Source organism: Humulus lupulus, chromosome 4 (assembly GCF_963169125.1).
Source record: "Humulus lupulus chromosome 4, drHumLupu1.1, whole genome shotgun sequence".
NCBI classification, from domain to species: domain Eukaryota; kingdom Viridiplantae; phylum Streptophyta; class Magnoliopsida; order Rosales; family Cannabaceae; genus Humulus; species Humulus lupulus.
The window spans coordinates 128,785,945-128,805,211 of NC_084796.1; the positions used below are offsets into that span (position 1 = coordinate 128,785,945).

The 19,267-nt window shown below is 36.3% G+C and overlaps 1 protein-coding gene and 1 non-coding gene across 2 annotated transcripts; both read left to right on the plus strand.

Annotated features, from left to right (window-relative positions):
• The first annotated feature begins 220 nt into the window (after window positions 1-220).
• On the plus strand, window positions 221-327 carry LOC133833246 (small nucleolar RNA R71). The gene has a single exon (XR_009892639.1). It is a non-coding gene; the product is annotated as a small nucleolar RNA R71 (small nucleolar RNA).
• Window positions 328-4,602: 4,275 nt separating this feature from the next.
• Window positions 4,603-6,183, plus strand: LOC133832541 (uncharacterized). Its single transcript, XM_062262869.1, has 2 exons — window positions 4,603-5,052; window positions 5,179-6,183. The coding sequence occupies exons 1-2, from the start codon at window positions 4,603-4,605 to the stop codon at window positions 6,181-6,183; spliced, it is 1,455 nt and encodes a 484-aa protein (XP_062118853.1).
• The last annotated feature ends 13,084 nt before the right edge of the window (window positions 6,184-19,267 follow it).

Sequence of the window (19,267 nt, forward strand, 5' to 3'; positions counted from 1 at the left end):
CAATGATGTTATTTGATCTACTCCAAAAACCCTAGTGGCCTTCTTAACCGTCGATCTCTCACTCTGCCATTGACAACTATTCATGGCCATATCCTCAAACAAGATTAATGCTTCCGCTGGTGTCTTTAATAGAATGGTTCCGCCAGATGCGGCATCAATATGTGATCTTGTTGGACCATTAAACCCATTGTAGTATAGTTGAACCTGAAGCCAATCCTCTATGCCATGTTGAGGACATTTTATGGGCATCTCCTTAAATCTATCCCATGCCTCATACTACCGCTCGGACTCCATCTTTCTAAATTGAGTAATTTCAGCCCTTAGTGGTGATGTTTTAGATGGAAAGAAAAATTTAGTGAGGAATTTATGTGCCATATCCTCCCAAGTATTCACAATTCCTAGAGGTATAGATTGAAACCAAGCTCGAGCTCTATCTCTCAATGAAAATGAAAATAGCTTCAATCATATAGTATTTGTCGTGACCCCATTGATCTTGATCATGTCACAAATCTCTAAGAAAATTTCCAAGTGAATATTGGGGTCTTCATCATCTAGGCCAGAATATTGATTTTGCTGCACCATGTTGACCAAGGCTGGTTTAAGCTCAAAATTGTTGACGATAACTTGTTTCCTTTGAATGCCCGAATAATTGTCATTCACAACCAGCCTAAAATAGTATCTTAAGGTCTGGTTTGCTAGTGCATTCAAAAGAGCATTATTGATGTTGGCTGGTACATTGTTGTTGTTAACTTGGTCTGCCATTTTTCGTGATCTAGCTCGCCGTTCTCTCCTAAATTAAGTTATAGTTCTTTCAATTTCAAAATCTAATGGTAGGAGATTAAGTGGACGAGCGTTTCACATACACCTTCAACCACAAAAAATTTAGAAACCAAAGTTATTAAACAAATAAAAAAATACATATACTAAAATCAGATATTTTCTTTGCTATAGTAATTCAATTTATATTTCTTTTTAATCACCGGCAATGACGCCAAAAACTTGTTGCGAAAAATAATGAATATGCTTGCAAGTGCACTAATCGAACAAGTATAAAACTAGTCTAAAGATGCATATCGTCCCTCAATGATTAAAATCAATTAAATACATTAAATATAACAAATACTAAATCCTAAATTTATCTAAGCAATCTATTCCAGAAGATAACAATAAGCAAAATAATAAATAACTATGAATTTTAAAGAACAAATAATTAAATGTGATTAGAGTCAAGATAATAACAATTGTTAAGGTTTTGACTTCACTCTCTAACAATCTTACCCCTAATCATTAATGTGCCTAAATCAATCCAATCTGTTCAAAAATCTAGAGCGTTGTTTTATCTCTATACCCTCTCTTGAGTGTTGCATAACGAATGTGCAAGTGATACATAACCTATATCTCTATACGACCATTTATCATTACCTTCATTAAGTTCCACTCTAGAAATACTAGTAAATATTCCACCTCTTGATTTCACAATCTAAAATTATCTCGGTTACCTAGAGTTATGTCTATCTCTCGATCTCACACAACCTAAGTTGTTCTACCCGCTACCGAGTTGTTTGAATGTTCCCCTCTCGAATAATAATTTTCACAATCTAAATACAACCATAATTATAATTCATATACTATAAAGAACAATATGAAAATCGCAATTAAACCGACAATGATTTAAAGTAGAACACAAGAACAATATTGGACTAAAATAGACTTTGCATGAAATTGTAGAAATAAAATCATGTCAAGAGATCCATCTACACCCTAACAAAATAAGAAAATTAGCCACACATGATGTGGTTTATAATCCTAAATATATTGTAATTATCTGAAAAGAACATAGAAAATAAAGAGGAAAAACAAAGAAGACTAAAGAACTCTGTTGATATGGATTGATTCACTTCTTAGATCTTTCTCTAATGAATCTCTCCCTTCTAAATGTGTTTCTTTTCCTTTATATATGCGTTGTGGTCATGCCCTTGTCTCCAGAAATCTCCTTAGCTGTCCTACTTTTAATTCAAGTGAAAAACACATTTTCCTATTTTTGTGGCGCAACAAGCGACGTGTCGCCATATCCCGAGCGACGTGTCACCATATCCCAGACGTGCATTGCCTTATGTTAGGCGACATGTCACGTGGTCTTTTCCAGGTTTTAATTTTCATGAATTTCAGCATTTTCTTGACTCTTGGAAGCGACGTAACGCATCCTTCTCTAACTTGAACACCCAAAATAATATTCAAAACACCTAAAAACTCAATTCATGCACACTTAAATGAAACTCATCAAATCTACAGAAAAATTAAGGAAAAAAAAAACCATTCTATGGATAAATATCAATATTTTAGTGCATAAAACATGCACTCATCAATAACACATATCTTAATCCCCGTTTAGACATGCATGACGCTATGAGCAAAGACCATCAGACATTGTACCATTCCCGACACATTCAGATTGATATAATAGATTAAAATATTTTTCTAAAAATGTAATGGAATATCGAAAAGGTACAAGTCTTGAAACTAAAATTAGAGATGTTGTGGATACTCCCAAATTATTTAAAATTGTATGGTTCACTAGACATTATGTTTTAGGCTCTACTTGATTCCTAATAACAATTATGCAGCAACATAATTGGTAATAACTAAGAGTGCTCCTAGTGTGGTCATCTAAATATCATTAAAAATCGTTCTAGATTGAGCATTGTCTCAGTATCATGCTTTCCCATGTTAACCACAATTTTTTTTATGCATTATTCATAACTTAATTATTCCATTAAGTAATTATTCCAATTAATTTAGAGAAAATTTTATGAATTTTAAAGTGCTAATTTTTAACTAAACTGCATGTTAAAAATTTTATGAATATAATTTATTTAGCACTTATATTATAATTAGTGTCTAAAATATTTATGTGATCCTTATTGCCATAATATATAATTTTAGTTAACTAAAGATGTTATGGCTACTCTATAATTGAATAAAATTATATGAAACACTTAGATACATTTTATTTATACTTAAAAATTTATGAAATTAAGAAAGTTAGTAAGTTGGAGCATCTCGCTCAATTCAAAAATCCAAGATTTAATAATAAGGTTTTTCTTTCTCTCTCTCTCTCCTTTGGTGTCTACACCGGAGCTATGGCGAAAGGAGCGAAGGCAGCCGGAAAAACCAAATCGAAGCCGAAACCTAAGAAAACTGGTCCATCTTCTTCGGATAGGATCATTAAAACGAGATCAATGGATGACGTACTGGGAGTGAAAGAGCTGGAAGTTGATAACGAGAAGGAGCCGGATGAACAATGGGTGGAAACTCTGTACTCTCCAGAAGAGACGGAGGAATTGTTCAGAAAGCGAAGTGAGATTCGACAAAATTTCTCTGACTGGGTAACAATAGCGAACCGCATGGCACAGGATGTAAGTTTAGGTAAGAAAACCTCTCCTCCAATCTTGCGATCTAATATTGTTAAGAATTTGGAACCCTGTTTTGTTGGCCCGTCAAAGGAGCTGGGGGATGTTCAAGGGTCTATTGATTGTGAAAATGGTATGGGGCAGTTGAAGAAACAAAGCGATTGTATGAATATATCTTGGAATGATGGTGTTCTGCAGCGAGATACTACCCCTAAAGAGAAAATTAGTTTTGATGATATTGCTGAAGAGGTAAACTATTGGCAGCCATCAATAGTCTATTTTGTAATGGGAGTCAATCCGCCACTCCATATACTTGATGGTTTTGCTAGAAGAATGTGGAAAGATGCTGTGGTTAAGGTAGGTTTGATAGCTAAGGGGATCTTCATCATTAGATTCCAGAATATGGAGCAGAGAGATCAGGTCTTACAGGGAGGATATATTTTCTTTGACCAAAAACCTGTGGTTATGAAACCTTGGAACCCGATAGATGATTTCTCTAAGGATGAGATTACTAGTGTGCCGACTTGGATTCAATTACAAGGTTTGGACATCAAGTATTGGAGGGAGAAATGCTTATTCAAGATAGTTGGGCAGATTGGCAAACCTCTACAAGTTGATAATATCACCAAGCACAGAGATAGGTTGCTATATCCGCGTGTGCTAATAGAGGTCAATTTTGCTCAGGAATTTCCTAACTCAATTTCATTTACAGATGAGTTCGATCGGGATATTTATTTGGAAGTGAAATAAGAATGGCTGCCTCTTGTTTGTTATAGCTGTTCAGGTTTGGGACATGAGACTAAGCAGTGTAGGAAGAAGCTCACAGAGAAGGAAACAGAGAAACAACAATGGGTGCCTAAAGTTAAAGTGAATAACATGGAGAAACTGGTACCAAATGTAGATAAGGAGGGTTTTCAAAGAGTTGAGAAAGGGAAAAGAGTAGAAAAGGAAGTTGTTCCAGTTAAGACTAAGGTGACTAATAGATTTGATATACTGAATAGTCAGGAGCAGGAGACCTTAATATGTCTTAGGGAAGAGGGGGGAGATCCCTCTACTTCTAATGGATAAAATATTGTGTTGGAATGTTAGGGGGATCAATAGCCATCAAAAACATCGAGAAATCAAGCAGTTGATTTGTTCAAAAAGAGTTGGGCTAGTGAGTCTCCTTGAGACGAAGGTAAAGAATAAAAGCATGGGTTCTCTATACTCTAATCTTTTTCCGAATTGGTGTTTTACAAATAATAACCCTTGGCTTGATAAAGGGAGGATAGTTGTTGCATGGCTGCCAAGTTTGTTTACTGTTAATATTAGCTTATGTACAGCTCAATTAATCCACTATGTTGTGCACCCAAGACAGAAACAAGACAGATTTGATGTTACATTTGTGTATGGATTTAATGAAGATAAGAAGAGAGCTCAACTTTGGATTGAGTTGGAAGAGATTTCAATGAAAATACAGGGGCCTTGGATAGTAATGGGGGATTTTAATGATATTCTGTTTAGCAATGAAAGAGTGGGAAAAGGATCTACTAAAAGTCCTACTCAAAATTTTCGAGATTGCGTGGAAAAGTGTAACTTGGAAGACCTGAAATATTATGGGATTTTTTATACCTGGAATAATAAGCAAAAGCCAGAGGATCAAGTTTTCTCTAAGCTAGATCGAGCCTTAGTTAATCCTCAATGGGCGAATTGTTTTTAGTTTTTGGAGGCTAATTTTTTACCTGAGGGATGCTTTGATCACAGCCCCATCTTGGTCTCTCTTTACCAGGATGTGATTAGTGGAAGAAAACCATTTCGCTACTTTCGAATGTGGAAGGATGCAGAGGAATTTGGTGAACGAATTGCTAAGAGTTGGCAGGAAGGAGTTGATGGCACAGAGATGTATAAGCTGACAGTAAAACTTAAACATTTGAAGCCAATTCTTAAGTGCATTAATAAGGAAGGTTTTCATGATATTCACAAAGCAGAAATGATTGCTAAGGAGGAATTGGTGGTTTTACAGGAAAAAGTGAATAAAGACCCCCAAAACTCTCATTTACAGAATGAGGAACAAGTGGCTCGGGACAAATATGCTAAAGTATACAAAGCTTATTCTCTCTTCTTAGCTCAGAAAGCTAAAAGTTATTGGGCTAAAAATGGAGATGAAAACACAGCAATATTTCATGCTTCACTGAGGGCTAGGAGAATTCAGAACAGAATATTTTCAATAGAGGATGCGCAGGGGGTCTGGTGTGATACTCCTCTTACTGTTCAGGAACCCTTTTTACAGTATTATCAACAGCTCCTTGGCTCTGAGATGCAGAACAGACACCGGGTGAAGAAATGTATAATCAATCTTGGGCTAAAAATTTCTGAGGTGCATTCTAGCAGGCTTGAAACCGAGTACATAGCTCAGGAGGTAAAAGAAGCTATATTTTCTATCCCTGGTTTGAAGGCTCCAGGCCCGGATGGTTTTGGAAGTTGTTTCTATCAAGATAATTGGGATTTGGGTTGTTCTGATGTGGTATCTACTGTTCTATCTTTTCTGAGATCAGGAAGAATTCTTAAGGCAATTAATACGACTACCATTACACTTATTCCTAAGAGCAGTTGTCCGCGAAGTGTGAGTGATTTTCGGCCTATCTCGTGTTGCAATGTGATATATAAGGCTGCATCGAAAGTGATATGCGTGAGATTGAGACAAATTTTGCCTGACTTAATTGCTGAGAACCAGGGTGTTTTGTACATGGAAGATATATTGCCCATAATATCATGGTGTGTCAGGATTTGGTGAGATTATATGGGCGGAGCAATTGCAAACCTAGCTGTATGATAAAAATTGACTTAAAGAAAGCATATGATACAATAGAATGGGGGTTCATTGAAGAGATGCTCAAGGCTTTTGAATTTCCTCAATCCTTTTCAGATTTAATAATGGCGTGTGTAACAACTCCAATGTTTTCATTGCTTCTCAATGGCTCATTACAGGGGTTCTTTGCATCAAAAAGAGGACTTAGATAAGGGGATCCCATCTCCCCCTTGTTGTTCGTGCTTGGGTTGGAATACCTGTCCCGAATAATGTGTAAGGTGGGGTCTTTACCTGGATTCAAGTACCATAATAAATGCTCAAATCTGAAGTTGAATCACTTATGTTTTGCGGACGACCTCCTTATCTTTTGCAATGGAGATTTTGTTTCAATAATGCTTATGTTGAGGGGTTTGAAGTTGTTCTCTTCTTCTTCGGGTTTGATTCCTAATGCTGAGAAAACTGCTATTTGCTGTCATGGAATGTCTGATGCTGTTGTAGATAGAGTGCTGGCAGCTTCTGGTTTCTCTCGCAGTCACCTTCCTTTCAGGTACCTCGGGATACCTATATGTTCAAAACGAATTTCTGCTGCAGATTGTAAATGCATCTTGGAGAAGATGACTAGTAGGATTCGTGCTTGGAGCACTCGGAATCTATCTTATATGGGGAGAGTGTCTTTGATCAATTCAGTCCTTATCTCGATACATTCATATTGGGCTCAGATAATGATTCTACCAAAGAAATTGATCAAAGATGTTGAGGCAATTTGTAGGGCCTTTATTTGGAAAGGTATCTCAGACTCTCATATCCCAGGATTGATTGCTTGGGAGTATATTTGTTCATCAAGGGCGGCTGGTGGATTGGGCTTTCGGCGATTACATGATTGGAATTTAGCTACCATGAGAAAGTATGTTTGGGCAATTGCCAAGAAGAAGGATAATCTTTTTGTCAAGTGGATTAATAGCGTATATCTGCTGGATCAGAATTGGTGGGAGTACAAGTGTCCCTCAGATTGTAGTTGGTACTAGAAGCGCTTAGTAGCTGTGAAGGATTGTCTTAAAGCAAAAATCTCTTATGACTCATTCTTTTCACAGAAATATCATATCAAACTTGGTGTAAATCTGCTGGTTTCTCAAGAAGTCCGAGTTCCGTGGAGGAAATTTGTTTGGGATAGATTTATTATTCCCAAACATCGTTTTATCATGTGGTTAGTCATGTGGGAGCGTCTGCACACAAAGAATTGAATAGTTAGATATAATCCTAATATTGATCTGGTCTGTTTGCTGTGTGGGGCAGAGAATGAAGACATTGACCATCTCTTTTTCAAGTGTACATACAGCAAGAGGTGTTTAAAGGCTATTAAAAGCTGGCTTCATTGGAATGCACAATCCATCAATCTCCACCGGCTCCTGCATTGCATTTCTCATGCCAAGCATGTGTCGAATACATATAAAAGTATGTTCTTCTCCTGTCTTGTTGCGACAGTGTACCATCTTTGGAGAGTAAGAAATGATGTGCTTTGGAATCAAAAGTTGTGGCAAGTTCACCATACAGTTAGTAGAATTCAAAGTGATTGTAAATTTCGAGTGCTTAGTGTATTTCCTTGTAAAGCATCTAGGAAAGATAGAGAATTTTTTACCAGATTGACTTGATCTGCAATAGTCAGATTTTAGGGGTAATTGTCCTGATCTGTTAACCCGGTTGAGGTTTTGGGTTATTGTATATGTATTGGGTGTGCAAGTAGTGGCTGTATTGGTTTGTTTGAGTAATACAATGGCTTATTCATAAAAAAAAAAAAATTATGAAATTTTTATGAGTATATTTTATATAGCAAAAATTAATTATAATTAAATGAATATTGTATTAATATTTTATGCACTTAATTATACTCATAAAATGTAATAAATTACAAAACATGAATAACATTATGTCGATAGTATGTAAGCATAAAAGTACAAATATGGAATATATATCATGTATTTAAGCCCTAAAATCATACATATAATATCTCAAAATTAATTTTACTAATAAATATTGCATGAATTAAAACATAAATAAATATACAAAATTAGTACAATCCACTACATTTATGTGTATGATAAAAAATAAATGCAATGATTCCATAAATAATTAAATGGTAGAATTAATTTTAAAATAATAAGGCCACAAATAAATCAATTTGGGAAATTAATAAATAATTATACTAAAGCTTAATTGTAAAATATTAAATGTAATTGCATACTTAAATCAGTACAATTATAATTATTTCATGCTCAATAAATAAAAATAAATAATGCAATAAATATACCAAATAAAATTTTTGCACATTTTAATTAATTTTCAAATAACATATAAATTACCAAAATTATATGCATAATTAAAATAAGAAAAATTAAAAATTAAATTTAATGCCTAAATTAATGTAGAAATCAAGAAAAAATATAAATTCCAAAACTAATTTAAAAACTTAAATTTTTGGATTTTTCTTAATTAATTTTTTTTAAACTGCCGTGGGGAAAACGAGATTTTTCAGCCCAGATTGGTCCGAAACACTTATCTTATAAGATTTCTAGTGTTTGTTTGCTTAAAACACAACTGTAAACCATACTTCAAATTCAAAAATATATTCGGCCATTAACGGGTTATGAAGTTTCAGTGACTTTAAAGAGTTGGGAAACACGATTTTAATGCACCAAATCATTAGAAAAACATAAGCTTAAGAGTTTCTAATGTTATTTAGATTGAAAAACAATTAGAATCAAAAACCTAGAAAACGTAGGCCATGAACCTTCCTGTCTAATATCCGACAAGCACCATCTTGGTAAAAACTCAATAAACCTGAGATCAGGTTGAAAAAATGGATCAAAAAGTGAATGTGAAATTTGTTTTTGGAAAAACTTTTCAACTTCGTAAATGGGCAGAAAAAACTCAGTTTTTCCGAAATATCGAAAATCAATTTTTTACTTCGATTTTGTGTCCAAGTCAGTTAAAATATGGCTAAATACCATTCCTAAACATCATTATGTGCCATAAATTTCCTAAAATCCCTATTTTCTCCCATATAGTCCTATGCGTTTTACCCAAAACTGATTACCCTCGTGAACATGCAAAACATAGACAAAAATAGACAAATCACAGCCAAAATGCATGAAAATTGCAACAAAGTCAGTAGGAGGGGTTCAAAAACTTACTTAGAGTAAATATTGTTGAAGAAACCATGGAGAAATTGCTCGGAGTTGCTCGAAGATGCCTCAGATCGCACTAAAACACTTGAAGTTCTTGGAGGTTTTCTCTACATGTTCTTGAAATAAAGGAAGGCGATAGGTATTTATATCAATCAAGGTATCTGATGCGTAATGTGAAATTTGATGGTTTTTGCATGGGAAATAGCAATAACCATCAAATCGTGCCTGGAGAACCGAAAGGATCATGATTACTTACATTTTCCATAAAGTAAGTACAGTCGGATGTGACATGTTAGCAGGATTGATGGTCGAGTAAGTGTATTAAATGTTCTTCGCATTAAAATAAACTTGAGGGTAAAATATTTCCCAAAAGATTTGCATGATGATGTGGCATGTTGAAGAGGCACATGAGCGGCATGTGGTTATTATTAATCAAGGCCTAGTCAATCGACGACAAGAGTGTTAAGAGGAAATTAAGTTGCTCGATAGGGGCAAGGAAATTGCTAAGCATCAAGAAAAGAAGGGGTGCAGAGGCATACGACCAGAGCTTCTTGTAGGACTGAGATAAATGCTAAGAAACAATTATAAGTTAGATATTTCAGAGATATTTACTACTTTAAATGTAAATATCATTATTTATGTTATTATTTTGTTATCCTTGTAACGTCAATTGGATATGGCCCATAGGTCCATATGTACATCCATGAACTTATAAATAGGACTCATATGATTCATGGAGGACACACGCAATACTTTGTATTTAGAGAGAAATAGTGATTTTATACACAATACTTGTATCTATTTTCAGGGCTTGTGAAACTCAGTGAACCCTTGTTCGCTGATCACATGTTTTGGAATTCTTTTACATCAATAAAACACTAAGTGGGCATAGGTTATTACCAATACTTGGGATCGAACCACTATAAAATCCATTGTGTCGTTTATATTCTTGAATTCAGTTCTTTACTTCCTGTCATTTTTTGTGACTCCGTGTCATTGACCAAATTGAGGGTCAACATTATGTAATCTTAAAAATAAAATGAAATATAAAGTCCCACTGTGATGTAATGAAAACATAAACCATAGCATAAAAGTTCATAAACTTTCTTGGCATTCATCTAGATCGTTAATCGCTCATGGACAACTCGCGTCATACATTCCTAGACATTGGAACTCTCCACATCATAGTGCGTGCCAAGAAGGAAACCTATTGTCTACATTAAAGGGGGAAGTAAAGGGGTGAGCTAAAAGCCTAGTAAGGAAGTATAAATATAATACAACCATTTACAAGAAACACAAAACAATCAATGTTCATATCGTAAACTCATAGCATGTCATAATAAGTCATATCATAATCATAAAATTTCATAAAGCATAAGCATAATCATACTTCATGTGATCATGGCACCCCTATTGTCCATGTCACATAATGAGGGAACCAGTAAAGCATAAACCGGTAAATCCACCTGTGTGAGGTAAACAGGAACACTGGTCCTCGAGTAACCTTGGCGCGTCCTCCCTATGAGTTACGTCATATCCTTAGTAACTCCTTCGTTGTGTCGGGTTCAGCACACTAACAACCTACTACTTTTCATAAAAAATACAACCAGGTTTACAAACAACTCATATCATAACATAATAGCTCATACTTTTTCATAACACAATAGCTTACCATAACTCATACTTTTCATAATAACATAGTGGCTTAACATAGCATATACTTTTCATAACATAATAACTCATACAACATATTACCTCATACTTTTCATAACATAATGCATAGAAATTCTAGCTAACTTCCTTACCTCAAGTCCAAGCAAAAATAAAGGGACAGTACTTCACAACGAGTCTAGAATCACAATAAAATGTTCGTCTTAATATCAAGTGAGATTAAACATGTCCAACAAACATACCCCATGTGTGCATTGGCCATGCACACATGGCACATGTTGCACTACACTATAAACATTCGCTCATTTCACATAAAATCATAATAGAATAATCTCAAGTCTACTAGTAAATCCTCAATGTTTGCAAGACAAGAATCATGCACTTAATAAAATGGTGCATATTTAAACGTAAAACTTAGCTTTTATATAACATGCATACTGTTCTTAAACCGTGCTTTGAAGTTGGTAATATTTATTCATTTATTTTCTTGTCAATTTCACAAAAATTCAGCAACATAAAATAAATTGACGATTTGATTATTACTACTTTATTCCTTTAAATCATACATTTTCTATCCATAAATTACAAAAATTTAATTTACTAAAATAATCCTTTAGCTTTAATTGTATAAAATAATAATCACATTTATTATCTAAAAGAAGAAAAAAAAATAAAGTGACAAAATTTAATAGTTACTTGTAAAATAATTAATTTGGCATGATTAATTTATTTGACAAAAATCATTTTTATCTTGGCAAATGAAATAAATAATAAGACACGACATATTATTCTAAAAAGAGAACATTTCTAGATCACAAAATTTTACATGTATGTCATAAAATATATAAAAGTTGGAAATTCTAACTACATTTCCATTTATTAAATAAATTCTTTGGTCACCTTTTTTAAAAAAAAGAAATTGTACTTAATTATTTTGTAAATAAAATTGCATAAATATATATGAGAAAAATACTCATTAAAGTATGGAAAAATCACGTTTATCATATATAAATATTAAGGCATAAATTTCTAAGACATATATTTGATATCTTTTAAATAAAAGTGATTTTTCACGAATCTAAAAAAAAAATCAGCAAGCATGTCATCACATAATTTAATTATTTAGGTTTGGCAAAAGAACTCACAACATGTACATGTTTTTTTTTTAAAAAAAAAACACCTTAAGCATTCTTGTGTTCCAAATTTTACAACTTTTAAATATAAAGTTTCAATACATGTCATTATTAAAAAAGTTCAAGAACACATGTAAATGAGCTATCAAGCTCGATTTTTTTCCTTTTATTTACCCTAGTGGCTGCACCCTATTCTTCCAATGGGAATGACAAAGTTCATGAACTCATTTCCCTTAATCTTGCCTAAAATTAATTTAAAAGACAGAAAAATTTTCAATGGGAAAAAGATGTTAGCAACTAAATAATGAAACTTTGCTCCTTGCTCTTCCAAGCCTCTACATGCCCACTCCCTCTCTCTCTCTCTCTTCCTTCTTACTTGTTTCCTTTGCTCTATGTGAACACTAGTCCTTCTAGAATTTCCCATACTTACTTACCTTAATTTTCCTTTTCTTTTAATAATAAATATAAATAAAATAGAGAGGAAAATACATTATGCATGGAAAACTAATACAAGCTCACCATGCATACCTGGCACACGAACACACACAAGTGGTAGGGTGCATTTCTACTAACCATGCACCATGGTACACAGAACCAAAACTGAAGAACTCACATAATAAAATATTTAAACAGAATAGTTAACAATTTTAATTCACATAATTTCTACCAAACATTTCAAACAATAAAAGTAAATTCCTAACACTTAACAATTAATAATAAAATAATGCACACAAATTATTAAAAAAAAATATTGTGTGCTACAATATACCCTCCTTACCAAATAACTCAAGGTATCTTTCTCTCATGTCTTCCTTCAGCTCCCATGTTGCTTCTCTTTTCGTAGTATTCTTCCATATGACCTTAACTAATTGAATCATTTAGCATTTCAGTTCCTTGACTCCCTCTACGATGATAATCTCAGGTTGTTCATCGTAACTCAGGTCCTACTTCAATTGTAACGGTTCATAACTCAGAACATGGGAGGGATCCGACATGTTCTTACGCAACATCGAGATATGAAAGACGTTCTATGTTTAGGGTAGTGCTGGGAGCAGTGCTAAACGGTATGCAACTTGCCCAACTCTATCCAATAGTTGGAGTATTCAACTCATGTTTCTTTTGACTCAGCCTAATAGCCCAAGAGACCATTTTGCCCTACCCAAGCCAATACCCCTTCAACCAAACCAAGGGCATTTTGGTCTTTTGCCACCATTTCCCACTAATGCTCAATTAACATCATATTTCCCTAATAATTCCAGTATACCCAAATACTCATCAAATAATTTCCCATTACCCGATAACTCCAAATAATGTACTAAATTACCAAAATACCTCTAGGCTCACCCTAAGCTGGGTATTTTGCCCCGTTGTGACTAAGCCGCTACTTTGCTCACTAGGATCGCCTCGTGCCGAACAACCCAAAAATATCTACATAATAATGTAGTCTTAATTATAAAACGTATATATAGAATATACCCTTCTAATAAGAAACGGGCCCACATGCATGTTTAATACACCTAAACATGTAAGCATAGTCATATTAACTCACATAATCATGCATATAATCACATGAACACACAATTAATTCAAGTATTGCCCTCCTGGCCCCCTAATCAAGGCGTTAAGCCTTATTAGGGAAATTGGGACATTACAATTACCCCTCCTTAAAGAAATTTCATCCATGAATATTATTTGAACAACTAAGGATATTGATCCCGCATATTGGACTGCAATTCCTAGGTTGCCTCCTTGACCTTGTTGTTCCTCCATAATACCATAACCAAATGTATGGTTTTATTCCTCAAGACCTTATCCTTCCTGTCTAATGTCTGGACTGGCTGTCCTCATAGGATAAATCTACTTGCAATTCTAGATATTCTTAACTCAATACATGAGCCTCATCTGATACATACTTCCGAAGCATCGAAATAAGAAGCACATTGTGTACTGCTGACAATACCGAAGGTAAGCTCAATCCATAGGCCACCTGACCAATCCTCTATAGAATCTCAAAAGGACCTACAAATATAGGGCTCAACTTTCCCCTCTTCCCATACCTCTTCACCCTTTTCAATGGTGAAACTCTAAGGAAGACATAGTCTCCCAATTGGAACTCCACATTCCTGCTCTTCCGATCTGAATAACTTTTCTATCTACTCTTTGATGCGAGCATTAGAGTTCTAATCTTGTCGATATTTTCATTAGTCCTCTAAATTGCTTCAGGACCCAAGTATTTCCTTTCACGCATCTCATCCCAGTGAATGGGCGATCTACATTTCCTACCATACAACATCTCATAAGAAGCCACTCCAATGGTCGATTGATAGTTGTTATTGTATGAAAACTCTATTAAAGGAAAAAACTTACTCTAGGACCCTTCGAAGTCCAAAAAGCACGCTCAGAGCATGTCTTCCGATATTTGAATTGTCCTCTCAGACTGACCATTTTTCTGAGGATGATAAGTCGTATTAAATTTCAACTGCGTACCCATAGCTTTCTGCAAACCTCCCATGAACTTAGAAGTAAATGTGGGGTTCCGATACGACATAATCGATTTCAAAGCCCCATGAAGACATACTGTCTCTCTCACATAGAGATATGCACACTTGTCAACAATATAAGTCATCCTCACTGGCAATAAGTGAGCTGATTTGGTGTATCGATCTACGATAACCCATGTTGAATCATGCTAACCCACTGTCTTGGGCAACCCAACCACAAAATGCATTGTTATGTCCTCCCATTTCCACTCTAGGTATCCAGAGGCTGTAATAGCCATGTTGGTCTCTGATGCTTAGCCTTGACCTGCTGACACGTCAAGTACTTAGCTACATACTCAGTTACATCTCTCTTCATCCCAGGCCACCAATATAATGTCTTTAGATCTTGATACATATTTGTGGTGCCTGGATGCAGAGAATAAGGGGTAGTATGAGATTCATTCAGAATCTCTAGTTTGATAACATCATCCATTGGAACACAAATTCGATCCTTGTATCTCAATAAGCTTATCTCTAACACTGTATAGTCCCTAGCCACTCTATCTAGGACATCCATTCTAATCTTCATCAATAGACCGAAGTTTGATGCTGGCTAGCTGGCCCACCACTAACTCTATTCCTGCTCTAGTCATATCCTCTGCCAATTCCTTGGATATCTGCATGAACTGTATAATTGTCCTAGACCTTTATGGTTTAAGGCATATGCCACCACACTGCCTTTCCCTAGATGGTAAAGGATTTCACAGTCATAGTCCTTCAGCAACTTCAGCCAATGCCTCTGTCTCATGTTAACATCCTTCTGTGTGAAGAAATAGTTTAGGCTCTTGTGGTCAGCGTATATTACACACTTCTCCATATAAAGGTAATGCATCCATACCTTTAGTGCAAAGACCACCGCTGCTAACTCTAGATCATGAATGGGGTATCTCTGTTCATATTCCTTCAACTAATGTGATGCATAGGCAATCACCTTCCCTACTTGCATAAGGATACAGCCTAACCCTTGTCTCGAGGCATCACAATAAACTACAAACTTCTCCTGATATGTTGGAAGACTCAGTACTGGAGTTGTAATCACTCACCGCTTCAACTCCTGGAAGCTGTTCTCACACCTATCTGACCACGCAAACTTGAAGTTCTTGCGTGTCAGATCCGTCAATAGGATATCAATTCTTGAGAAGCCTTCCACAAAACATTTGTAATAACCTGCCAATCCAAGGAAACTTCTTATCTCTAAGGCATTCCTTGGCCATGGCCAATCTCTAACTGCCTGAACCTTAGTGGGGTCTGCCTTGATTCCATCTCTACTGACAATGTGACCAAGGGAAGTACCCTACAGTAACCAGAACATGCACATCTTGAACTTAGCATACAATTTGTGTTCCCTCATCCTCTGTAAAACCAACCTATGATGTTGTTCATGCTCTTTCTCCAACTGAGAATAAACTAAAATCTCATTGATGAAGACGATCACAAACTGATCCAGAAAATCTTTGAACACCCTGTTCATCAGATCCATAAAAGCTCTTGGGGCATTAGTCAAGCCAAATGACATAACCAGGAACTCGTAATGCCCATATATAGTGTGATAAGTTATCTTTGGTATATCCTCCTCCCTGATATTCAACTGGTGATAACCAGATCGAATATCTATCTTCGAGAATACCGTCTTACCCTACAACTAATCGAACAGGTCATCTATCCTTGGCAAAGGATACTTGTTAAGTTCCTTGTAATCAATACACATCCTCAAATAATCGTCTTTCTTCTTTACAAATAGAACTGGTCCGCCCCACGGAAAAAAACTGGGCCTAATGAAACTCATGTCTAACAACTCCTGTAATTGTACCATCAGTTTTTTCAACTTTGCTGGTTTCATTCTGTACGGTGCCGTACATACTAGCTATGTCCCTGGTGCTAGTTCAATAACAAACTCTATCTCTCTATGTGGTGGAAACGCTGACAACTCCTCCAGAAACACATCTAGAAACTCACAGACTAGTCTGGTCTATTATGGTCCCACTAGCACAACCTGAGTGGTATCCACCACACTGGCTAGGAATCCTATGCAACCACCTTGCAACAGGTCTCTAGCCCTCAATGTTGATATCATAGGTACATGGGGTCCATGCACAGTGCCAACAAAAACAAAGGGGTCCTCACCCTTAGGTTTGTAGGTTACCATCTTCTTCTTCCAGTCTATAGTTGGTCCATATCTAGCCAATCAGTCCATACCCAAAATCATGTCGAAGTCATTCATAGCCAACTCAATCAAATCAACTGACAACTCTTTGCCATTCACTGCCACTGGCAGTGAACTAACCCATCTCCTAAAAACTACTAGCTCCCTAGTGGACAGTAAAGTTCCAAACTCCACAGTATAATAATCAAATGGCCTACACAGTCTATCAATTATCCTACTAGAAAAAAAAGAGTGTGTAGCACTAGAATTAATCAAAATAGTATAAAAGGTTCCAATACTAGAAAGTTGCCCTGTCACTACTAAGGGACTAACCTCAGCCTCTGCCTATTTCAATGCGAACACTCGAGCAGCAGTCGAGCTATCTGCTTTCCTTAGTTTCTCTTTCTTTGCTATCGGGCAATCTTTCTTCAAGTTTCCCACTATCCCACACAGAAAGCAGGCCTTTGCCCGACACTTTTCAACATGGTGCCTCTTACATTTAGCACACTCTGGGTAGGTCCTCCAGACCTCATCGCCGCCCTAGCGGCCTATCTGTATACCACATGGCCTCCAATGAGGGCCTGAAGCTCAAAATGTATAAGGATCCTTCCTTTTCTGGTCACTAGGGTCTTCGCCCCGACTAGAACCCATAAATAGAGGTCCCATCCTCCTAGTTTCCCTCCTAACCGCTTTCTCACGGTAGATTTTGTTTTCTTTTCCCTTTGTAGTAAGGGCCTTCTCTACCACATGTGCATATGTCGTCACTCCAGGAACGGTGGTAATTCAAACATCCTGGCCTATCATAGGTTGTAGCCCCTCAAGGAACCTTTCCTTCCCTATCCCATCAGTGGGTACCAAGTCTGCAACAAACTTGCTCAATCTATCAAATCTCAGTGCATACTCTGTCACTGACATGTTTCCCTGTAGCAGTTTACTGAATTCTTCTGCCTTTGCAGTCCTAACTACGTCATTGTAATACTTCTCATTGAATATCATTCTGAACTCCTCCCAATCCATGGTATTAACATTCATGGTTTGGAATATCACTTCCCACCAAATTCGGGTGTCCTCTCGAAACATATATGTGGCACAAGCCATCCTCTCATTACCAACTACTCTCATGAAATCCAAGATAGCGGTAACCATTCCATATATTGTTCGGCCTTGGCCAGATCTGCACTACCCTCAAGAACTAGAGGGTGCTACTTTCTGAACCTTTCATAAAGTGGCTCCCATCTGCTCCCAGCCTCTAGCAGCTATAATACTACCAGTACCAACACAGGTGGCACGTCTGGCTGAACATTATTTGCTGCAACCTGTTGTTGTATAAGCAGTCAGAGCTCTTCCTCCTGCCTTTGTAATCTAGCCTGCATATCAGCAAGCACTTGCTGCCAGTTCTCTGGAGCTGGCGGAGGGGTCTGACCCTAATTATCATTCTCAACCTGTATTTCTCGGCCAGCTAATGCACCTAGCTGCCCAGGAAGCATACTTCCATGCTTATATCTCTTTACAGTAATAAATTTTTCCTGTTAGGTAGTAATAACAATACCTCTTTCCGCCCTGTGGTCCAAAACCGAACAAACAAGCATGCACACTCAACAATCAAGCTAATAAGCATTTCAATTCATATCCATACTCAAACATGGTGCTAATAAGCATTTTCTGATGTTTATAACGAATAACGATGCTAATAAGCATTTCTTGACATACATAAGTATATAACAGTGCTGATAAGTGTTTCCTTTTGCATTCACAAGCAATAATAGTGCTAATAAGCATAGTTTTAGCATACACACAGCAGTCAAGGGCCAAGCCCTATTAGAATATCTCAAGCTCCCTAATAAGGCAGGAAGATAAGGCAATTATATCTTATTTAAGCAGTTAAACACATATCCACATAAATAGTTACCAAACCCTGAGTCAACCTTGTCTTTAGTTGCGAGTGTACATGCCCAGCCAGTCTTTAGGAACCCATAACCTTGGCATGCTTTGATACTAAGTTGTAATGTCCTGGATAGCCAAGACCGTTACACTGTGTATTTTTAGTGCTAGACTCGCTAATCAAGTCATTTGGCCATAAACGTGTAACTAAAAGTGATTAACAGATTATGGTTAAACATTTTGGTCAAAAGGAATGATCATTTCATTAAAATGTTTAAGTTCGTACATGGGTCCCTAAATAAACATTTACAAAGTCATTTACATTTCAAAAGGGCAATAAGCCGGCCTAAGTGGAAAAATAGGGTTTAACCCTAGTTCCTCTTAGAAATCCCAACTGTGATGGTCGAGCAGGCGCATATGTACATGCCGCCACCGAAGCTCTCCAACTCATGGCTAGTCACACTTCCCTTTCCCCTTACCTGCACAACATAGCACCCATGAGCCAAGGCCCAGTAAGAA